This window comes from Grus americana, chromosome 18, assembly GCF_028858705.1.
Source record: "Grus americana isolate bGruAme1 chromosome 18, bGruAme1.mat, whole genome shotgun sequence".
Classification (NCBI taxonomy): domain Eukaryota; kingdom Metazoa; phylum Chordata; class Aves; order Gruiformes; family Gruidae; genus Grus; species Grus americana.
Genome location: NC_072869.1, coordinates 3,011,733 through 3,035,281, shown reverse-complemented (window position 1 = coordinate 3,035,281; position 23,549 = coordinate 3,011,733). Strand labels below are relative to the sequence as shown.

The window sequence follows — 23,549 nt, the reverse complement described above, 5'->3', positions numbered from 1 at the left end:
CTAAAATGGACCTTACAGGAGCGGCTGGTGGGAGCACAGGGCAGGGGAGGACGGGGCCCACAGCCTCTGAGCAAACGTCCCTGCTGGTGCTGAGACCCTGGAAGTCTGTGGCTGCAGAGAGAAAATTCCCGGCCGGCACAAGGTGAATGCTCTGGGAAATGGAGCACCTGCCCCGCCAGCTGCCAAGTGAGGTTTATTAACGGGGTTACGTTAAATACCCAGCTGCAAAAGAAGAAGGGACCTGGGCTCTTCCTGGCTGCTGCCCTCCTCGTGCACAGGATGCTCAGCTCATCCTGCGGCTGCTTTGCATTGCCACAGCAGAGGTCAGGCGCTGCCCTGACACACACCCCCAAGTCCCAGTGTTTGGAAAAGGCATTTTTGGGAAGGTGTGGGGGAGAGGTGTGCAGTGCCAAGCTGGGGTAGCTGCTCCCCTTTGCGTGGGAAGACCAATGGTGTAACTGGTTTTTTTTTTTTTTTTTAGGGAGGTCAGGGAGAGCTCCCTGCCCCGAGCCCTCCCAGCAGATCAGGGATCCGGGCAGAGAAGCTGCTCCTGCCTGTCCCAGTGCGATGCCAGGGAGGCAGATGGGGTGAAAGAGCTCTTGTAGGGCCATTTCTGGGCAAATGTAAAAGCCTGGGGAGCTGCAAAGGCAAAATCAAAGGTGCTACTGAAACTTGAGAAACCACTGAGATTTCTCAGCAGCTGAATGTGGGTTTTCTGAAACAATTTCGGACTCCGATTTACGCACCCAGATCTTTCTTTGGACAAGCCATGAGTGGATTTGTGTGAACTTGGCCTGGTGGGTCAGGTGGAAGCAGCTGTCCTCGCACCAGCCCCCCCCAAACCCACTCTCCCACTCATAAAACTTAATCAAGACTGACATCTTTAGGGCCCCACAAAGAACAGCAGGAGCACGGGCAACGAGCTGCCAGGGACAGACCGTGACTTTATTCTGTCGTTAAACATAGCAAATGGCATCTTCTCTAATATCACTGCAAAAATACTTTGCCTGGGTAAAATAGTATGTATATACTGTACAAAGACATAAGTTTAATATATCTTCCTATAAGTACATTTATACACATAAACCAGCATAAATTAGAAAAGGGACAAATGGGTATATAAAATTCTGGTTACATACAAATCTGATTAAATTAGCATTTACATTGTCGTTCTAACATATAGTTTGTTAAATATAGTGATGTGCATACAGTACATTGACACCCCACTCAGACACACATTAAAACAAGGGGCTAGCGGGGCCAGGTATTCACTTAAACATACCGTAGGAAAAAGCAGTGGCCCACCTTGGATTTGGGTTTTTTTTTTTTTTTTCTCATCTTGGGGATTCACAAATCTGTTCTTCGAAATTCCTGGCTTTTCCAAAGCACTTCCCAGCAGCTGTCCTAAGCGCGGATGTTTGCTTCTCATCATGACCTCTTCGCTTTGCCCGGCTGACCTCCACGGCACAAGATTATCTACCAAAATCAAAACAGAACGGCCTTACTTTTCCCAGCAACAGGGTGTGTTTCAAGTTGGTTTTACGCACATGGGAGGAGAAGGGGGAGGGATGTCCTGCAGTGTTTTACTTTCCATTCAAAGGCAACTTGTGAGCGGTTTATTTATTTATTCTCCCCCTCCCCAAATTTACAGTCCTGGGAACAGGAACCATCTGGCTTGGTGATAAGTGTGTCTTGCCTCTAGCTGGCATTGGGCTGTGCACAGCCGTGCTTGTAGGAGTTTGGTTACCGGGGGTGAGGTCCGTTTGCCTGGCTAAGTCCTCCCAAAAGTTCAGCTCCTGGCATGGCGGGAGGGGAAAGGTGTGTGCCGTGCTTCACCATGTCTCTCCAGGGTCTCCAGATGGAGCCCAGAGTTAAACATCTGCACGTTAGACTGCATTAAGTGAGGGGAAGCCTAGCCTAAGTATCAGCGAAACCTTTGAGTGAAAGAGTAAAGCAGGCGCGTAGAAGAAGCAGGCAGCAGCGAGGACCCTGAACCATGCACATCAGCTACTCAGCCACAGGACGAGGCTGGAGACCCTGGGGCAGGATGTGCACCTGCTGCTGGATGAGGCTTGGGCAGAGCTGCCGGTGCCTCTGCAGACACGAACCATGAGCCAAGGTCTCCCCTTCATCAGCTCCGGCCTTGTCAGACTTGACCTGCATCTCCCTGCCGTGTGGATGCCATCCCCACAGCCCCAGCCGCAGGACGGTCTGTGCCAGCTCCTCCTCCAGGGATCTGTCTCCATGGCCTTTGGGACCATCACTTGCCTGGTTTTGAGGCACAAGACATTGGCACTCGATTACATGTTTCCCAAGATAACGTACTGATAAGCTGGGCTTAATCCTGCACGTCCCAGGTGCCCAAAATGCCTGTCTGAGCTACCAGGCAGGAGCTGCCATGAGGAAGAAGAGGCCAGTCAGGTTCTGCCAAACTTGCTCATTCCCCGTGAAACACGATTACTAGTAGAGCTCTACTGCAAAATCTACTGCCTCTCCTTTGCTAACAGACAGCTGTTAAAAAACCCCAAAACACTTAAAATCTTTAGCGTTGCCTATCTGCTCAACAGAACAAGTGAAACACCATCCAGCAAACAGCGAGGAAGAACTTGGGCAAATACCGGTCCCACGGAGCCAAAGATGCGTCTGCAACCTGGCTGCTTGTATTGAGATGCGTGGTTTGGAGCAGGAGGGATGTGTGCGGACCCGAGGCGGGGGCACTGATCTGGGGAAGCATTTCTCCCCCCTGCAGACAGCAGCGCTGCCAGGGTGGGGACATTGTGCTCTGGAAGGCGGCCGTGGTGCACAGGCTGCTGGAGCTCATGGTCCTGCCCATCCTTTCAGGGAGCAGGTAGGAGCGGGAGCTGCAGCGAGGAGCTGCTGAGCACTGCTGCTCACTGCTGGGGGGGGTTATTCCACCCTGCGCACCCCGTAATGAATGCTGCAGGCAGGAGCCACAGGCACGCACAGGCAGCAGCATCCTTTGGCAGCACAGGCAAGCTGCCCAAACAGGTTTGGAGATAGCCAAAAATCGATGTGAAAGAGATGGTTTTTAAGACTATCAGTGCATCAGCGAGGGGAAGCTGTCTTTGAAGAACTGACTGCTGTACGCAATCTATCCTGACAATGAAATGGCTCTCCTGATAAACCCTTCACATCAGCTCTGGTCCCCAAGCGGACAAGCTTCAGCGTGCAAGCCAAATGCAGGACGGATCATGTATGCCTGGAAAAGCACTGAGCAATCTGCTGGAAGAAATCTCAGAAGTTTTAGGAGAGATCCCCTGGTGTGCATTCCTCGGATCCACAGGCCATCTTGCTTGCTGTATCCTGTAGGATTTCTTTTGTCAAACCTCACAGCACTACCCCGAAACTGTTCTGACCGTGCCTTGGTGGGGAGAGCGGAGCTGGCCAAGCAGTGCCCTGCCTGGCCCGAAGCAAACACCAACAGCTCCCAGCACCACTGGAAACCTCACCGACACTGATAAACCCACAGAAAAGTGGCAGCTGTGTAGGCAGGTAACCAGAAAACAGCTATAATCACCGCAACCATTTGCAGCCAGAGCTGGGTTTGCTCTTCCCATCCCACAAAGCCTTCTGACCAGGCAGAGCAAGATGATGCAGCCTCCTCCCAGCACCTCTCAGGCATGGCACCTTCTCTTCACCGGAGGCTTTAGCCTCCTGTCCATCTCAATAACGCCCGAGTCCTTTCTGTGTAAGATCAAGAGCAGACCTGAAAGCGCCTAATCCACCCCATCAGCGCAAGGAAGAGATGTAATTGAACTTGTTTAACCTCTTGCCGCAGGATCCTTCAGCAGTCCTGGCACAATCAGTAGGAACATCCACGTTCACTCTTGTTGAGGCCGCTTTTTATGAGCCCTCCTTGGGCTTCCCATCTCTTCTCTGATCTGTCCCTCCTTCTGTTTAATGAAGAGGCAGTTTTCAACAATCGGCAACAGATTTTATGTTAGACTGAAGCTGCTTTTCCTTGCTCTTAACAGCTGAGCCTCTGAAGTCTTGCTTGAGGTCAGGGGAAGGCAAGATGTTTCAAAATGGAGAGGAACTGCTGGGTCTGAGCACTGCTGTTCCTCCAGAAGTATGTCTAAGTTCAAAGCCGTACTCGTGGCGTGGGCTGCGGGTGAATATTCCATTTTGTCACAAGTTTTGAGGTTTTTAAATGTCTTTTTGTTGCACACTGGAAAACAAACAAAACTCTTCCCATGTTTCCGCAAAGCAGAATGCTGTCAAAACATTTTTGTTGGATAAGGTCAGGTTTTTCTCTCCCTCCTTCTCAACACAGAAGTGACCGATGCCTGAAACCCCCCTCGAACGCGTCATTGAGACCGAACATCTCGGTTGAGAAAACAGCGAAGTTCAGTGAAATTCAGAGCATCAAAACATCCCGACCAACTCTCCTTATGCACTCACGCAGCGGGAGCCAGCGCCACACTAGCTGGTAGACAGGATGCAAAACACGTTACTGTCAGCAACGGAGGGGCAAACCTGCAGTCCTACCTGCAGACACCTCACCTGGAAGCTCCAGTTGCTAAACCACCGCATCAGGGAGTATTTTTGGAAAGCGCCTTCCCTCCCACACCACCTCCTCCCTAAGATTACACACGTAAGTTGCTGTCAGGCTAATTACAGCACAGGATTTTGACAGATCAAAGTTCATTTACTAAAGCGCCTGCTGTTGTACAGCAGGGGTTTGGGGCTGCTCTTACACGGCATAGTCCCAGCAGGAAGGCTCATGCAGGAGCAGCGTGATTCCTGCTTGCTGGCATTTGCTTCTCCCCAAACCACATGTTCAAGAGCAGGTTCATCAGAAGGAAGCAAAGGATTTCTCTCTGGCCCTGCTGCTCCTTCCAGGGGCCTGGGCCACCAGCTTCTCCACGGCCACACGACTCTGACCAGATGTTTTAAATACCCTTCTTGGGTAACGGAGTCGGAGAACTAGAAAACTCTTGTTGTCAGTTTGCAACAGGTTACAGTACGGGTAACAAAAGAGAATTGGTCTGAGGTTAACGCAACTTGAAGAGCTGGGTTTAGGTAGTGTTGTTTCAAAGGGAGTCATGAGCTAGTCACCTTTTATCTAAGGAACACTTTGCAACAGCTAACAGAAAGTGCTTCACAGAGGTCAGCCTCTGTTCCTCCCAGAAACAAGTCCTGGGATCCCGATAAAGTTTCTATTTCCTCCTTCTCAGGCAAAACTCCAACAGCAGGATATGTAAAAATGGAGTAAGGGATTCAAAAGTCTGCCAAGCCTACAACTGGAAATCCATTACAATATTCTGCCACATGAATGCATTACGATTATGAAGACACCGCTGATTACAACCAGATCACAGCACAGTACCAACATCTGTCCATTTAGGGGTTAATACTTAACACGATAAATGTGGTTGTAATAGCAAGAGGAGCAGGAGAGACACTGCCAGGCTTAAGTTAGATTTTAAAAAGCCAGTATCTTCTTCCAACGGTAACTGAGAAAGTGTCATATAAAAATCGTAAACCGGTTTACAATGGTTATACCTTTCATCTTTGTTTCCTTTTCAGTTAGCTTGGAAATCAAAAGACTGGTGAGGTTCAGGTATGTCCCAGTTGCACTCCATAAACTAATACAACTGACTGTAAATGCAACAGGGAGTACTAAGTTTTTATTTCTAAATGAAGGTACTGTTCAAATTAAAGCTATTCCTAGTAATACTAGAAATCTGTGCAAGGCACAAAGGTCAGATCTGGATCTGAACATCATTCCACATCTGCACTTCACTCAACTAGTTTGTTCAGATTCATCTCTAATTATTAGGTTTGATCATCTTTGCCCCATCCCCAGCTGCCATTTAAGGGGGGTGTAATTTTCCTGGCACTGTCCCTATAACTTGATTAGTTATTTTAGGCTTCACAGTGAGCTGGGACAAGGTGGGGGCAACGGTATCTCTTCTGTAAGAGGTTAATACTTTCTTCTTAGCATGAGGGCTGAATTGCAGTTTTAGGGGTCCCGAATGCTCACAGGAGGAAACTCATTCTCGTCATCAAGACACACTGGTCCAGTTGCAAATTCATGCTCTGGGATAACCTCTCCTCGCAGGGCACCACCGTCCTCCGAATAACCTGTCCAAGCGAAAATACAAAACGTTATGGACAAATGGATGGAAGGAGGCTGGAAACAAACAGCGGAGACACTACGTTGATATCCTTTTAGCAGAGAGCTGCTTTCTCTGGCTTTTTGGGAGAGCTCTGAGGACTGTAGAAGGGAAAGATATCTCCATCGACACTACAGATTAGGGAACGGACTACAGGCTAGCTCCTGTGGCAGAAGCTTTTCTCCTCCCACCATGAATGTAAGCACCAATTCCAGAGTAAGATCCACATCTGCACACGGACCTTTAGGCTCGGGAATATAATGAGATAGTCACCCAGCCTTCTCCTGCAACAATTTAGTGCTAGCTTTGTTAGGGTAAGGTATAACAGGTTTAGGAGAATCCATAGTGGTCTTGCCACAAAAATAGTGAGATCTGACTTTCAGCTCCTGGAAACCGGCCTGGCAGCAGCGGCTGTCTGACAAACTGTGAAGCCTGGATGTGGTTACTGCTCTGCCGGTGGGCCCGGCTGCGGTGCAGCTCTGCACAAGGAGGAGAAGCGCTGGGAAGGGGTCCTGGGAAACAGCAGAAAACACCTGGCCTGGTTTTGGGGCAGGGGATGAAGCGTGTGAGCTCCAGAGAGTCCCGCTGCCCGAGCCTGCACTGCCCAAGTGGTGTTTCTGATTGAACCCTTGGAAGTTGGGAGACTTTCCACTTTGCCCCAGGTTGCTTTCTTGCTTCTGCCTGAGGAAGGGCAGATGTGATGCTTACCTGGCATGGTCGAAGTTGAAGGCACTGTACTTTGTCTGGCTACAGTTGCTGCATAAGATTGAGGTAATGGAGGCCGAAGGTCATTTTCTTTGTTCTCCTCCATCTTTCCTGAGCCAAGCAGACTAATTGTACAGGAGCAAGACAGGGGAGAAGAGTTAGTTCTGATCCCAACCATTCCTCCCCCAGCACTGGCTAAGACAAGTACATGCATCCATGTCTCCTGGAAGCACATCACCCATCCGCACTGCCGCACACAGGCACTGCCTGCAGCCCTAGCAGCACTGCAGAGGAGAACATTGTGCTCTACAAGTAAAGCAGGGGGGAGGCAGAAGATAGGGAAAGCACTACTTTGGCTAGAGGACAATGCTGGCATGAGAATAGAAAGGAACAGATTGACCACAAAAGCTTTAGGTTACAAAGGCAAACAGTGTTTCTAATCACAGAGGGGGCTCCAAAGGGCTTCCAACAGGAGCGGACTAGATGGGAAAAGCAGCACTGGCTAGTTTAGGATGGAGTTTGAGCAGAGATACAGTATGATGTAACGTAACTCATGACCCAAGGGCCCTTTTCAGTCCTCTGATGCTAAGAGGAACCCACATACAAAGCTGGCTTGCCAGCTCCGGACGGCCGCTTCGGGACAGGAGCAGGCGGGCGTCAGCGGTGTCTGAAGGCAGCGGGGCGGCCGGAGCACGCTGGACAGCGCAGCTTTGAAGTGCCGTGGTTTTGTGGCTTTTCAAAAAACTGCTGGCATTTTCCTGGCTGTCAGCCACCTCCCGGCTTAGAGCACATGTTACATCGCACCCCACCCCAAAGGCTTCACATCTGGAGCCAAGTAGCCCAGATGTGCGTGGGGGGGTTACGTGCTTAATCACATTTGCATACAAACTGAACAGCAGCACGGAAGACTCTGCTTTGGCACTGCATGCCTGCAGGCGTGCATCTGTGCGGGTTTTTGTTTACGGAAGCTCCCTGCGTCGCTCCACGCCATCCTACCCCCAAAGTCAGCTCTCCAGCACCCACTCACGCTTAGAGAAGGTGCTCTGCTCTCCTGCCACCATGGTGGTCAGCACTCTGCTGCTGGAGGCATCGCCCAAGGCACAGCCTGCCCACCTCTGCTGTCTAAGCTGAGATGTCCCACCACTGCTGAGGGATCTGAGAAGTGTCTGGTTTCTTCTGCAAGAAGCCCCATGTCCCTGCCTGCTGACATGGTTCCCACCCATGTCTGTCGGATCAGGCAGCTAAAATCCCAAAGTCAGTTCTAACGTTCTTGCTCCTACAGCTCCATTTTGTGCTATCAGGTGAAATTTCCCTTGATTTTTTAAAAGATCAACCTCTGTATCAGATGTGTCTGGAGGTATAGTTACCTGTGTTTCTTAATTAAGACACACTCCCCTCCATCTTGCGGGTCCAAGTTATAGATATAGAGATGTCCATCTGACGTAGTCACCAAGAGTCGAGGCAGCTTCTGAATCCTAAAGAGAAAAGTCCAAACGCATCTGCACTCGCACACAGATACGGCACGCACCCACGCTGTGTGCTCCACAGGCATGGGTGCAAGATAAGGGGCAGCAGTCGTGGTGTTCTGCAGAGATAGCTGTGTCTGCTCACAGGCTGGCGTGGCAGAGGGGACGCAGAGGAAAACACATACGTGGAGAGGGCGCAGATGTTCCTTTGTCCAGAGATGTTCAGGCGGACAGTGGCAAAGGCTCGATCCTGGTTCATCATGCCTGATACCTGAGCAGGGAGGTAGTTGGTAGCAGCCTGGAACATCTTTCCCATGTAACCGCTCCAGGTTGGAGGCTCTTCTGGCCGGCTGAGGGGGTCACAAAGCAGCATCAGTGGGGCTACCACAGTCAGCCGTGACAAAACAGAGCAGGAACAGCCAAAATGATCCTGATCTCAGATATGTGAAGGCTTTCTTTGGGGCACCTGCACACATTGTGCACTAGCCTAGCTGCATGCATTGGAAGGAGGCAAGGGACAGTGGCAGCTAACGAACCCAGCACAGGCCTGGAGAGGCTGACAGCAGGGATGCAGTGTGGAGCTTTTCCAAGGAGTGAGCCCCTCAGGACACAAAGCCAAAGAGACAGTTTGCAGCTGGTATTGCTCACGGAGAGTACGTGGTGAGGAAATGGAGGCCAGCTGCATAAAGGCAGACATCTGAAGCAGAGAAACCCCTGGCGCAGGGGTTAACCCAGGTTAACCCAGGCTCACCCCCTCACCTGTCAGAGAGATGCTCCAGTTTAAAGATGTGCACGGTCTCCGTGTTGCTGGAAGCACAGAGGAACTGGGAATCCATGCTGAAGACCAGAGAGCTGATGTTCACATACCTAGGGCCAAGCAAAGACAGGACCAGTCACTTTGTGGCGTACCGTTCAAAGGGAACTGCTTGGTTTTGCTCACAGAGAAGAGGATGGGGAGGAAGGAGACCCATACACAGCGAGGAGCACGCTGCCTGGCTGACTGACTAGCATTTCCCTAATCCCTTTGCCCAGCATAGCTGGGGGTAGCCTCAGGTAGTGACAAACAGCCAGAGGTGGAAATGTCCTTGCTCACAGAGCTGTCTGTGGAGTGAACATCTGTGCTGCCCTTGCTACAGCAGCTAAAGCTTCTGGTACTGCAAAGGCTAGGGAGGATATCCAAAGTGCTGGGTAGCCAGATACATGCAGCATCTCCTCCTGCGCAGGCTCAGCAGGGCCAGGGTGTCTTGGTCACAGCAGTTTTTGTCCTTGCAGAAGTGGGTGACAGGCAGATCAGGGATGGGGAAGAGGGAAAAGGCAGGAAAAGATCTGAAAACATTTGAGGGAGCCTGCAGAAGGGCAGCAACAGCCCATCCCTGCCATCGAGACTTGGGCTCTGCACAAGTGACTTAGTAGCTTTGAAACACCTCCTTTGAGAGGGCAAGAGTTGGGCTGATAACTTTGGGGACTTCATTATTTCAAGTAAGAAACAAGAAAGGACAGAGTAAATGGACAGAATCTACCTCTGTTCTCTGCGATTGCCTGTTCTGTGACACACTGAATTGAATCACTAAACTTGCCGGAGGCAGCTGGGTGCAGTGTGGCTGTCTGGCACAATGACATTTCTATCTGATACGCCTGCTCTTGTTTTCTTTCTGCAAAAGATGCCAAAGCCACCAGGATCTGTTGTTGCCCTATCCCTGTGTTTACATTTCTGCTCCGGGAGCCCTCTGTGTACTTGTCACCAACAGAAGAATGAACTGACCTTTTCATCCCTCGCCGGAATTCATAAAGCTTTTGCCCACCAGGAATGGAAAATACACGAATGACTGTGCCCTGCAAAAAATGCAAATGGAAAGATCACGCAGGAGCAGGGCAAAGAGCGTGAGCCCTTCCTCTGACACACCCAGGAAACTCAGGATGTGCAAAGGCCCCTCCTGTTTGCCAGCTGAACCCGATACACTGGCCTCTTACAAGTCAGAGTCCTTTTAGTGCCCCTCCTGTGCTGGCTGTGTTTGAGAACAGTCAGCTCAGAGCTCTCCATGCTCCAGGCAGCCGAGCTGGCTGGGACCCCCCCTGACAGCTGCAGGCAGAGAGCACAGGCAGCAGGGAGGGTGCTCACAGCAGCACTCACTCACTTTTTCGGAAGCACTTGCCAACTTCGAGCCGGTGGAGTTGAAGGCGAGAGCAGCCAGAGGCCCATCATGGGCAGGAATCGTGCAGGCTGTTTTCTGTGGGGTAGAAGGTAATGTGAATGGAGACACACGTTGCTCCCCAGACTGTGTAAGGGCAGGGCGTTCCCTGCCTTGCACCTATCCAGGCCTGCCGATACGGATTCACGGGATCATATCGCACTTATGGTATCCCTTCAACATCCTCAGCATTTCTTATCTTTGCCCTGCCTTGAGCTCACTTCCCACCTACTAGGGCCACTGTGATTACAGAAAGCTCATTTCAGGGGCAGAGGTCCTCAGCTCCCCACTTCTCCAGGCTGCGGGATCGGGACTGCGCCATCTCTGAAGCCTGGCATTTCTTTGTGCAGAGACAGAGCTGGCCTCCCTGCAATTAGCTCGGCTATACAGCAAATCCTGCTGCAGCGACACCACCCTGATGCCTGCAGGGAGCCCAGGCCCTCGCTAGTATCTCTCACAGCAGCAGCGTGTTTTCCCCTTGTGCTCTGCTCCTCCCCTGCTGCAGATCCTTAGCTCCCCCTGCACGTACAGAGCGACAGCCTTATGTAATCCAAAGCCCTGCCATAAACAGCAGATAATCATGACCCTGCTTCCAGCCAGGGACAGATTTCCTGAGAGGGGCTTTGGACACCTCACCCTCTCCGTGACTTCGGGCCCGGCATCCCTTCCAGCCTGTGTGGTGGCAAGGCAGCTGCTCCAGGTCCTGCACCACACCTGGAGCAGCTCCAGCCCTCCCTGAGCCACCCTGGTCACATCACCCCCATGGGATATGCTGCTGAAGCCCCTATAGGAACCCCCTATAGGAACCCCCTATAGGAACCCCCTATAGGAACCCCTGTATCGGCCTGGCAGTGGCCCTCCGGCTGCAGGGTAATGGGTCATGTTTCCCTGAAAATCCTGTACTGGGAGATGGATGTCCTGATCTCAAAGAGGTTGTCTGCTTCTCATGGCGTCCAAACAAGGGGACGTGCCCGCCCCAGGCAATTCCCTTGCAGTCTAGCTCGGTGGAGTGTATTTATTCACCCTTCCCAAAGGCCCTGTTGGCTCTGCTGTGGTTCTGTTTGTTTTCAGTCCCTGCCGTATCCAAATGGGCGAGCTTCACACTTACCAAAGTATTTCCGTCGTAAAGCACGATCTCTCCGCTGGTCGCACTGCCGGGATAAGCCAAGTAGGAGTTGGCGTGGTTGATCGAGAGAGCGCACAGACCTGGCAAGGCAAGAAGGACACAGCTGAGGTTGTTTGCTGGTGGAGGATGGAAAGCAGAAACACAGCCATGGACACCACAGGGGGTTCAGGCTCTGTCTCATTTTGGGGCAGTGTCCGGCACCGGGCGCACGCCGGCTGCACGCTGGCAACGCCTCGGCCGTGGGGACACCTGCTGGTATGGGACAGTACGGCTCCCTTCTCCCAGCCACCATTCTCCCCCAAACCCTGCTCAGAAGGAGCCCAGGTCCTGCTTTTGGGCACACTCTTGGCTTCTCCCCCTTAATCATCTCTTTGAGAAGGCAAGAGTGGGTGCATGAAAGACAGCAAGGGACATCTTGGTCTCAGGGCTAACAGGACTCCTGTCCAGGCACATCTGGGTACCTCCAGATGTGCGCGGAGTGCAGGTGCTGAGTCAGAAGCTCGGATGAGCAGTGCGGTGTGGACGCAGCCCCGGTACAAAGGCTGGCACGGCAAGGCAGTGGCTGTGGGGCTGGGCAGCGCTGTTTCCTTTTTCTCTGAACGGAAAAGGGAAGCAGAGAAAGAGAAAGCAAATGCCACAGTGGTGCAGGGAGTTTCTGGCTGACAAAGAACTTGAATGTAGCTAAATTTTAACCACAGGGGGAATTCTTCCCCATCATAGCCATCTGCTTTTATGCCAACATGAGCATAAACGTTCCCAAACACCCCTTTCAAAGTGAGCAGGAATTACGAGATGAGACAGGGAGGGAGGGAGGGAGGGATGGATGGATGGACGGACGGATGTGTCCCTCCGCCTGCCCCCCAGGTGACCTCGGAAAAGAGCATCTCTTCCTGCCTCAGATTTCTGCTGCTGGCTGAGGACCCATCCCGGTGAATCCTGTCACATACAGAAACGAGTCTCACTTGCTTCCTGCACCACATCCGCACGCTCACAGTCCTCCCAAATCCGACTCAAGGCTTCGGCACGACCTGAGCTTCCTGGCCCCCGCCGGGGGGTCCCACCTAATCCCACGTGTGGAGGAAGCCGTGGGGTTAAAGGCTGCCAGGGACCCTGCCATACTCCCCAAACAGGACGCCCGCACGCATGCACGTATATGCACGGACGTGCGCACACATGCCGTGCAACCCGTCGTGTCAGGACACAGCCCTGGCCCAGGCCCAGCAGCGGGGAAGGATAGGCTGAAGCTCTCATTTTAGGTCATTGTTTATAACTAAACAAAGAGACCGCAGCGGAGCCAGGAGCTACACGATCGGCCAGGGGCCCCAGGGATCCACTCCCTATCAATCAGAGGCATTTACATCATGCCAGGGACAACGTGCACTGGGGAGAAGAGGCAGCAGCAGCAAAGTGCAGGCAATTAAAAGCACCCAAAGAGGGAGGGATAGGAGGAAGGCAGAGAGAGCCCAGAGACTTTGTTCGTGATGAGCGAGGGTGTCTGTTCAGGATGGTCTTCCCCCGGCCCAGGCACTTCTCTAAGTGGAGGATCTAGAGAACGCTCAGGCTAAACAAAGCAAGCTCTGAGCGGCTGGTGTGAGTCACCCGCTCCCTCTGCTCCGTGCCTGGCTTGGAGAGGCGGACGGGAAACCAGGCCAGGGGAAAACACAGATGCGAGTGTACTGGGCTGACCTCCGGGACACACAGAGAACAAGGATCAAGCCTTTGAAGATGCTCCTCTGCTCTGGGCAGCCCCACAGCCCTGACGAGGGTCGCCGCATGCAGTGGCAGGCTCAGGAGAGCTGGTGCTGCTCAGGATGGTAGGTCTGGGAATGCTACGTCGCAGGTCGCTTCCTCGAGCAGCATGGAGAAAAGCTACTGAAACCAAGAAGCCTGGCCTTGCCCCCAAGCCAGCAGGTCCAGGTGGATCTGGGGCTTGAGGGGAGCCACATGAGGTGATTTCCAAAGCTGCAGTAGTCCCTGAGACATGCCCTCACAGCATGCACATCAGCACGAGCACTGCAACCTCCTTGGTGCAAATCCTGTCCCTGACACAAGCCACGTGAAAAACAACAGGCTCGCCCATCGCGGGCATTTTTTGTCTGCTGCGTGAAGGAGGCTGGACCAGGAGCCAGGTCCTGGCCAGGAACAGCCATGGTTCTCACTGCGACTGGCTGGTGGGTGTGCAGCAAATCCCAGCCCTCACCATACTGATGTTACCGTGCCCATGGTGAACATTTTTGGGGGGTGGCACGCTTGCTGTGTGGTCCTACACCCCCTCAGCACAGATCCTCACTCCGAAAAGGGTTGTGCAAAGAGTGGTGAGGCTGGACTGCCTCGGCCTCCTGGACACACTGCCCTCGAGGTCAGCCTTGGGACCAAAGCAGATGGTCCAGGGATGAAGGGAGCACGCGTGGTACAGCGCTTGTCACTCAGCTCATTTCAATGACAGCTGCTGTGGTAAAAGGGTTTTAAAAAATTAAGCCCCTCTGAAGTCCTGTGATCTGCAGCAGCCTAGTCCTGTCCTGGTGAGCGCTGATTGCTGTCGCTCTTAAACCATGACCTGATCGTTCAGCCCCACTGCAGAACAGCTTCAGGCCTGGGTATCCCTGCCCTTCCTGCTGCTGCTGGGCTTTCTCGAGAAGGTTTTAAACTTTAATTATATTTGCAGTATTTAGTATGTTTAATCCACATGGAGAGGCCATCTGTTGAGATCTGAAGTAGGTCAGGGGAGCTGCCCGAAGAGCATCCCTTGAAAGCCCCGAAGCCAGGCTTGAGCACATCAGCAACTTCCCGATCAACGACCCATGAAACGACGCTGCAGCCTGCGACTGACCAGGCTATCACAGCAACATACGGCAGCGCTGCCGCAGGCGCCTGGCCAACTTTCCCTATCCGCAGCTAAAAATAGCTCCTCTCCCATGAGCAGGAAAGCCAGATTCACCCCGCGCTGCACAGAGAGGATCTGTTCTGCAGCAACCTGCCCTGCCCCTTAGGTTTGCAGCGTATATGGAATAATATCAGGTGGCAGCCCAGGCTCCTGAGAACTCCCTGGCAGGGAATCAGCACTGTGCCTGGCTGTGTTTTCTGCCCTGGCTGATCTTCACAGTGCTAATCACTTTGGGAGCTGACCCCAAGCCCGTAAGTAATCACAGGAGCTTTCTACCTTAGTGGAGCAATGCATGTCCATGGCCAAAAGAACCTGGGTTAACCACAGGTCTGCAGGGAATGCCGAGCTCTGCAGCACAGCATGATGCTATGGAGCTGACTCACACCAGCAGTGCAGGGAAGTGGGGCTCCTTTGTCCAGAGAGCAAAAACACCGTGGGACTGTCTGACGTAGGGCATGGTGAAGGAAGGGCAGGGAGCCCCGGAGGGAGAGTTTCAAGTTGTCCTGTATGTGGAGGGAAACTTGCGGTCCTGGCCCGCCTTACAGCTTTCTGCTTGTGAAAGAGAATAAAGGCACACTGTGGGAAGCTGTGAGGTGCACAGGCATCCCATGCGAGAACAGGAAGGGACTGAACCTGGGAGGTGAAGTCAAACCACACTGACCATTTCTGCTCTCCTTCGATGCATTTGCTCAGGACAGAGCAGGGTTTGTGCTCTCCCAAGCCCGACTGCCTGCCTCCATGCATTTCTAGCTTCCCAAAGCTGAATTAAGATACACAAACCACAGGCTGGTTTCAATTCTAACATGAGTGTTGTGGCTCTACAAAGCTCAGGTAGAGCTAGTATCTCCCTTTCACACAGTTTTTCTGTGCTTACCTGTTGTATTTGGAGGCGTATCCAGAATAGTCTTCAAAAGCTTCATGTCCTTAATGTTATGGATGTAAATTGACTCCTCCAGGCAAACAACCAGCCTCTGCAAGGACACAAGGAACATGCACAGAACCTCACCAGCATGGGCACAGTGCCTCTGTCTGCTGCTCCCACATTTCACACACCCAAATCTTCACTGTTAGAAAACTCAACAGGAATTTCTCACGCACTGAAATGTAACAGAAACATGATCTCTTCTGCTTCTGCATCCCCTCTGACTGGACAACCTTTGATTTTGCATGACTCTGCTTTCGAGAGCTGCCTGCACCTGGTCTTGCTTTAGAAAGCAGATGAAACATCATGACCCCTCTGCTACTCTAAGAGCTGACCTTCCACATCCTCAGACCCCAGGAACAGGAAGACACATCAGGGTTATACCCTATCCATGGGGGCCTGATTGCCATCCGTTCCTCCCCCAGCTTTTCTTTGCAATTTTTTTCATAGCAAATTACTTTTTGATCATAAAGACCAGGCAGCAGAGAGGCTGCCAATCCTGCCTGTCAGTATGCCTACAGATGGGACTACATGCCCCTTGCCCCAACTTCTTCCTGATTTGGGACTGAACATTTAGGTGATTGGCTTCCCACTGCTAAACCTAATGCATCTGTTCAGCAAATTAATATTTCTTTTCCCATTCAGCATCAGCAGGCAAGACTCTGCTTTATGTGCCCTGAGTTGTGCAGCAGAATTGCATAAAACCTGGGCCAGGAAACATTTGTTCAGGGGCAGTCGCAGTGGTTAGTGTTTCACACCAAGTATTTACACCATGCTGGCAGATGGGTAGGGTATTTTCAAGTTAATGTGCCTGTACCTCTTCTACCAAACTCGTCAGGAACACCCACCCACCCAGCCAGTCAAGAGGCAGCCACGAAGAGAGGAGCTGCCGAGCGATGGGAGGAAAGGCAGAAAGGAAAAAGGGAGCCTAATGTTATAACCTTAGCGCTGGGCAACCATCTCCGTGACCGCTCAGCTTTCTGTCTCAGATCTCTACATGTTACCACGGAGGCATTTTGCATAGAGGCTTTTTTGGGACCAGGCTTTGGATCTGGCTGAGGAGTTGTGATTTCTAAGCCCGGCGAGCACGCAGCTCCACCTACGTTAGTGTCAACTGTCCAGAAGCGCTGAAAACCTCCCAATAAAAACGTAAGGCCAGACTCCATCCAGGCTCCTGAAGTTGGAGCACCCGAATCCATGTACAGGAAGCCTCCACCTCTTTAGAAATGAGGCCACTGATTTAGTATCTAAATGTGGAGCTTAGTCACTAACTTGAAACACCCACATTAGAAAATCTTTGCCTTGCTCCACCATTACTTTCGGATCAGACTCTTTCCCACTTCTATTCCTGCTAACCACAGCATCTGGGGCTGTGTCAGAGCCATTTTGCATTTCCAGGAAGACTTTGCCTTTTCTACAGTAACAGCCATCAACTTGCTAGCAGAGACCGTCAGAGTAATATTTATACAGCTGATTTCGGCAAAGCCACCATGTGCTTTCCCAGAACTGCAAAACACACTGCTATTGCTGTACAGGTGAAGGGACGTTTCCAGATGACGGCAAAGCAACAGCCAGAGCTGCAGCAAGAGATGCTGGCACCAACAGGGACAAAATCCAGGAAAGTGATGGGGGTGGGAGGTGAACAGGTGAAGGAGGCCTGGACAAGCTCACCACGACTTGGAGAGGGCTGGTTCTCTGCCTCCTGCCCTCCAGGCAACCCTGTAGCCCATGCTAACGCCAGTGCAAACGCTGCTGAGATGAGGAATGGGTTTTATTCTCACTGTGCACACAGACAGAGCCTCAGAGAAGGTGCCTGGTGTTGCAATGGCTACACAGGGTTCGAGGCACTGCACCTAGTACAAAAAGTTACTGCTCCCCAGTATTTTTCTTTAGTGCTTCCATTTGACACAAATCAGGTTAGATAAGTGAGTTGTGTGTTAAGGACTTACATGTGCTGGGTATGGACCCAGCCAGGGAAAAGTAGCAAACCTCTCCAAAGAGCTCAGCAGGGTTTCAGCAGTGAATAAAAACCCAGGGAGGCTGTGGGAGAGCTTCTCACCAGTCCCACAGCACAGCCTTATTCCCCACTTGGAGACAAATCACAATCTACCTTAACACACTTGAAAGTTATAATCGAGCTTGGAACAAAAAATTCCCATGGATCAACAACTGAGGGACTTGCTCGTTTGCATAGTAAGGACTTTTTCAGAGAGATCAAATTGAAACATGCACCATTTGTTTGAGACCTGTTCCTGTTTTATTTGCCACCATTTTCCTCTGTTAATGCCTTGTATGGGATTTGGCTTTCTACAGCCTTTTAATGAAGTACAGCTCTGATACAGAAGCCCAGGCAAAAGGCTCAAATGTCACAGCACACGCAGAACCTGACTGCCACCAGTTTAAACCTTGAATGTAGATAGAAACAGTGATTTTTCTACTATCTACCCAAGTATCTCTAGCACCTTCAGATCTCTCCAGGTTTGTCTGTGTTACAGCTGGAGGACGAGCTCAGCCCAGGATTTGAACTCAAGCTCATACAGCGGCCAAAGAGTGCGGAGGCAAAGCTGGGCCTGTGCATCATCTTCAGGCAATCTCCAGAACAGCACATGGGTAAAAGCCTGAACTTATTTTATTCTCACACTAATCTCCTAGAGCTCCTAAGCAGAACCTCCCAGTTTATTTTTATACATATACATCTATCTGCAATTCAAAGGAAGTCCTTATTTTGCCAGCTCCGTTGTAAGTTTAAGTGAAAAAAATCAATTTAGGACAGATTTAATTGTAGTACAGGAACTTCTGGTCAAACACAGCTTTACTGGAAACTCAACCCAGAGTTTCCTTATGGGAGAGCCTTAGTGCAGAACTCACTGTTGCTAACTGAGGAGAGGTTGATTATATACAATTACAGAGACTGCTTATTTCTTCATTGTAAAATGTCCTCTGCTTCTTATGGCATATACTTTGAAAATAATTATGGACAAAAAGAAAAGATGACTTAAAATCCTCCAAAAGGGCTCAGGGTTGTATGAGGCTGTGTCAGTTCAGAGAATAACATTCTAAAAGCCTTCCTCTAAGTGGCCTGAGTGTACCTTTCTGTACCCTTAAAAATAAAACAAGGCTGCTAGTAGTACTTAAGAAGCAGCCTTTCGCCTCATCCACAGAGTTCAAGTTACTCCTGGGTTTTGTTACCACCTCTGAAGGTCTCATTTGCAACCAAGATGGCAGAGGCGGGCCTGAAGTCAGGATGTGGAATCCAAGGGAGGGAAGAAGATGAAAAGGTATTATTTTGGCAGAGCTGCGTGCTGAATAGGCAAGAAGGCAGATAACAACCTTTGTGTAACTGCTACAAAAACAAGGACTTGGCTTCATTTTACTGAAGCAAACTGTTGTGGCAGATGATCTCCATGGCCATCCTGCTCCTCTGTCAGAGGTCACTAAGCCTGAAGTGGAGCTGGTAGGAGAGGACAGGTACCAACCCCTCTAGTCCCACCTCGCAGTCTCTGAACAAACCTACCCAGGCTGCCAGCGGGGTCCTGGCTCTAAAGTCAACACCAGCAAAGAGCCAGAGCAGGACAACTCTGGCTAACCTCCTTCCCCAGCCTCTTACCTGACGATTCAGCCGGATGGACAGTATGTTACTGGAATAGCTGTAGTTGCAGATCTCTGTCCCTTTCTTGAAGTGGTAGACATTCATTTGCTGTGGCTTGGCATGACTGACCACAACCACAAGGCTGCTGGAGAACAGACGCTCCACGATGTAAACATCTGGGATTTCATCTGGGCACAGAAAGAAAGCAGGATGAAGTCTTTAGCTTGGCTTATCGTTGGTTTGATTGCAGCAACAAGTAAGACTCAACTCGAGAAGGAATCGGGTTGGGATGCTCAGTGCTAAGGTATTCAACATCTGCTTTTGTTAAAAATTTCTCATACCTGACACAAATATTTAGGACAGAGCAGGAAGGGGTTAATGAACCTTCCCCTGAAGGCAGAATTTAAGCCAGCCCCCTTTGACACTGCTGTTGTGCCTCTCCTGGGCAGGGCCCTCCAGCTGAAGCTAATCTTTGGGAAGGGGATATAATAAGGAGGAGCTCACCCAACTTGGTCAGGGACTTTCCTGGAGGGAGTGGGCAAGTTGAGGCTTACTGAGGTAAGGAACAAGCTGTGTGTAGCTCACTGTTTATTCTGCATGATATCTGATTTCTCCTGGCCTCCTTAGGGAAGGCTGATGTGTTTAAGCCCTCCCTGTCCCTGGGGTTGTGGTCTCTGGAGAGCTCTAGCATGGCTGTGGTGAATGGTGGTGTGGTATGTCTTGCAGAGACTGTGTTTGGGATGGCTCCTGTTGTGTTGAAAAGGCACCATTACAATGGTCCTGGTGGACCTGCAACTAAATCATCAGGGACTATGAATCTTAGTGTAGATGGTTCTGAATGGTGCTCAGTGCTTGGGCTGTCCTGCACTGGAGGTACAGGGACTGCTTGTTTCTCAGCCCATCACCTTGAGTGTGTCACCAGCAGGGAATCTGTTTTTCTCTGGCCTTGATCTGACTCTGGGGACAATCTAAACTCCTAAATAATATTGAAGTAAGTCTATGACTTGCTGCTGTATAACAGTTGAGTTACTCTGTAAGGTAAAGAGGAAAAGGGCCTGGACTTTGTTCCAGATGATGCAGTTATATCTGGTTGCTGAGGCTCCTCTATAACCAGTAGAGAGAGACTAGTATTTCCCAGCTGTGAGAGATATCTTTGGTGCATCTCAGCTGAAACACTTCTGGCCATGGCCTGAACCAGACTAGAATACATGCTCTGTGAGGCCTGACTTGTCTGGGGCTGTTAAGTGCATTGCATGCTGCCATGAGCACAGCTAATAGCTGAAAGCCTGCAGTAAATAACCTTCTTACACAGGAAACCTGTTAAAAACATCTTGCTTGTAAACACTATGCTGGACTAAAAGCCTGTGAGTTGTTATCCAGCATCTGTGCTGGGATTCTGCAGTCTCCTGTCCATGTATCTGAAATGTGTTTGTAGTACACTACCTCTGAATGCTGGCTTGCAGGGCAAGCTGTTGCTGTCAGACTGACAGCAGTGAAAACCAGGCTGGACTAAACTTGTGGGACTCCTTCCCCTTTGAGAGTACTGCTGACTGTTCAGCAGCTTCTCCAAGGCTGCAGCTCACTCTAAGGGCTGCTGTGCACAGGGCAATAACCAGAACTGTTCCTCTCCCGAGACGGGTACAGCAGAAATGATGCCCTCTGCGCAATGGCAGCGAGCAGAATCACCCCCTGAAGGCAGACTGAAGTGCAGTAACACAGGTAAAGCCTGTTGGCTGATATTGCACTGCAGCAAAACAGGAGACTTACTGCTTTCATGGACCTGGTCTAGTTGCTCCACAGAACTTAAGGAGAAGAGCCTGTATCCAGTTGTGGTTCCAATTGCCAGGGAGCTGCAAAGACAAGACAAAACCTTGCTAGTTTAGATCTTGTGGCCTCCAGTGACAGTAAGAGCCCTTGCATGTGGGGGAAATGAATAGTTCCTGGTACAATGACCTGTGAGGGCACAGCTTCAGTTTCTACTCTTGATCTAAAGCATATAAGGCAACAAACCCAAGAATCCTGCTTTCCATCTAAGGCTACTGCAGCCTACAGAATGCAAGTATCCCTGTGAGACAGCAAATTATCATCTGTTCATGTGGTCCTGTGGCTGCTGGAGGAACAAACAGGTGTGTATCTACCTGGGAGGCTGCAGTCAGGACCATTGGGACATAAAGGGGGGGCTATTTCCTAAGGCAGGAGCTGATCCATCTACACTGACACTCTGACTTGTGAAGGCTGTGGAAGCTTTGCTCTCGCTGCTAATGGCAGTGGGTGCAGGCATGTAGCACAAGGCGCAGTCGTGCCAAGTGCTGGCCCTGCTCAGTTCCAGATATAGTAAGCAGCAACATCTAGGTCTTAAATCAGCAGCTGGCCCAGAATAACAACGCACAGCACTTGTGCTGGCAGCAGTGGCCAGCAGGTTCACGTCAGCAGCACATCGCCACCCATCAAAGCAGTCTTTGTTCAGGCACAGTAAATACAGAGCAGTGCTGCACAGGTAAGGATATTTCCAGGTGTGAGGCTGGTATCTGTGATTCTTATCTTGTACTCCATGATCTGGGCTGATCTTGGCTCTGGGCTGCAACTGCCAGACACTGTGTACAGCTCACTGCTTCAGGATGTTTGTTGTCCCACTCGGAAATGGTTTGTTAAAGCAGGTAAACCAAAGGTTATTAACGGTGTGAGGGCGAGGTGCTCCAAGGAAACCCTCTGTTGCCTTGAGGTGGTGGTGGGGTCACGCTTTGGCACGGGCCGCTCACCAAAAGCCCGGGTGAGGCTCTCGGCACGGAGCCCTGGGCAACTCGACCACCGAGGAAGTGGCCACAGGACAGGTCAGCAGACAAAGCCCTCGGTCGCTGCTGTGCCCACCCAACAGAGCTCCCTGAGCTGCTGGGGAGGCAAAGCCCGCCATCGCCTGAACTTGCTGCCCCCCTTGGACTCCCAGGGGCGCCTGAGGATGGCCACCGAGAGCCAGGCGCCCCCAGGGTGGGCGGCAGGCCCTTGTGGGGGCCCGGGGGATCCCGCAGGGCCAGCCCCCTCTGGGCCGTGGGGAGAAGAGCCTCGCCCGGAGCCGGACGCGTGTGGGGAGCCCCACGGGGGGCCGCCGCTGTAGGGCCAGCCGCGCCCCGGGCTGTCTTGCCCCGTGGGGGCTGTGTGACCAGCCCCGCCCGGCCGCCGCCGCGCTGTCGTCGCCCCCCTCCCCCGCTCCGCGGCGCCCGCTCCGCTTACGTGCAGTCCTGGTTGTAGGAGAAGCAGCTGAGCGCCGCGGGGCCCCCGGGGGCCTCGGCCGCGGCCTCCATGGAGCGGGCGCGGCGGCTCGGCCCGCTCCGGCCCCGGCCCGGTCCGCGGCGCTGGCGGAGGCCAGGGGCGGTGCCGCCTCCCATTGGCTGGCGCCCCGCCGGAGGGACCACCCTACCCGCCGATGGACTCACTTATCGACCTATCCGCGAGGGGCGGGCGGGACGGCCCCGCCTCCAGAGTTAGCGGAGCCGGCTGCTATTGGCTGTCGGCGGGAAACAGCTGTGCGTGGCCACGTGGTGATGTTGTGGTTGCATCAGACGAGCCCGGGCAGCTGTTGGGGGGAACACATCTGGGGGGAGCACATCTGGGGGGGCTCATCGCTGCCTACAGCGGCTTGAGCGGCGGTACGGGGGGAGGGCAGCAACAAGTGGCTGCTGGGGGGGCCGGGTCTGCCGTTAGGGCCGGGGTGGGCGGGGAAGGGCGCGGTGATGCGAGGAAAACGGGTGATGACGCCGCTGACCGGAAAAAAGGCAGTCCTCCCCTCTGCCTCCTCGGCTAAACAGTGCTGTGAAGGGTCTAGTTCTTCCTTTACAAAATCTACACGCTAAACTGACTGCGTTTGCACACAGAACGGCTTCATTCATGCGGTGAAAGCCGCTGCTACCTTGTGAGGTCAAATCTACCAGGGAAAATACAAAGAAAAACAAACCCTAGAGCCAGTCGCTAAATGACAAATGTTCTAGAAGTTAGTACAATGACATTAACAGTGCACAGAAACGCAGGGGCAGAGTCTACAAACCCCCTAATTAGATGAGTAATCCTCATGTGAGCGCTGAAGTCATTGGCCCTAGATCACTTGGTGCACACCACAGGCCTTTTGGAAAAAGAGCCGCATGCAATACCGTCTAAATGAAGCAGATTCCATGTGGACGCATATATCTGCCTAGATTAATCCCCCTTTGCAGCATGTGGGCCTTTGAGCATCGGCAATATTCCCCTGCTATAGAGTTTGAAACCTGCAACTGTGAAGGTGATTGATTTTGGGGAGGAAATATAAAACCACACAGCTTCAAAACAGCATTAGCGTGGAGTGAGGCTGAGGGCAGATTGTCCCTAGGACACAGAGCATGTGGGAGACACTGCAAAGGCAGCAGGGGAATAATTTCAAATTCATCATGTTTTAGGGGAAAACATCTTCTATTCATAGGGGGCTAATGAGAAGCTCTAATAAAACCCAAAAATGAAACAGAAAAGCCGGTTTTTGATGTCCTGAGACTGTCTCTGCGGA

At 51.8% G+C, this 23,549-nt stretch overlaps 2 protein-coding genes across 4 annotated transcripts in view; one reads left to right on the top strand and one right to left on the bottom strand.

Annotated features, from left to right (window-relative positions):
• The window catches only part of ARSG (arylsulfatase G), a 42,136-nt gene extending 40,963 nt beyond the window's left edge, over window positions 1-1,173 (top strand). The window contains exon 13 of the transcript XR_008579815.1: window positions 19-1,173. The gene's annotated coding sequence lies outside the window, so the exon portion shown is untranslated. The remainder of the gene's footprint in view (window positions 1-18) is intronic.
• Window positions 925-22,396, bottom strand: WIPI1 (WD repeat domain, phosphoinositide interacting 1). Of its 3 annotated transcripts, XR_008579816.1 has the most exons (14): window positions 22,250-22,396; window positions 20,789-20,871; window positions 19,040-19,209; window positions 15,385-15,481; window positions 11,609-11,706; window positions 10,447-10,539; window positions 10,074-10,144; window positions 9,071-9,178; window positions 8,497-8,661; window positions 8,213-8,320; window positions 6,849-6,970; window positions 6,008-6,108; window positions 3,788-4,447; window positions 925-1,476 (listed from the first exon to the last, which is right to left on the bottom strand). XR_008579816.1 is itself a non-coding variant. In XM_054847035.1 (13 exons), the coding sequence occupies exons 1-13, from the start codon at window positions 22,318-22,320 to the stop codon at window positions 4,379-4,381; spliced, it is 1,356 nt and encodes a 451-aa protein (XP_054703010.1). In that variant the 5' UTR covers window positions 22,321-22,396; the 3' UTR covers window positions 925-4,378. The 3 variants fall into 3 exon arrangements, 2 of the variants coding, with proteins under 2 accessions (XP_054703010.1, XP_054703012.1); XM_054847035.1 differs by having other exon boundaries at window positions 925-4,447; XM_054847037.1 differs by lacking the exon at window positions 3,788-4,447 and having other exon boundaries at window positions 22,250-22,393.
• Window positions 22,397-23,549: the final 1,153 nt, after the last annotated feature.

What these genes read in the sequence shown, in the direction of transcription:
- WIPI1 (XM_054847035.1), bottom strand. Translation starts at nt 22,320, where the DNA reads ATGGAGGCCGCGGCCGAGGCCCCCGGGGGCCCCGCGGCGCTCAGCTGC. An exon ending in TTTACGACGGAAATACTTTG is followed by an intron (nt 10,540 to 11,608) that starts GTAAGTGTGAAG and finishes TCTACCCCACAG; the next exon opens with AAAACAGCCTGCACGATTCC. An exon ending in TTCAACTTCGACCATGCCAG is followed by an intron (nt 6,109 to 6,848) that starts GTAAGCATCACA and finishes TCGCTTGGACAG; the next exon opens with GTTATTCGGAGGACGGTGGT.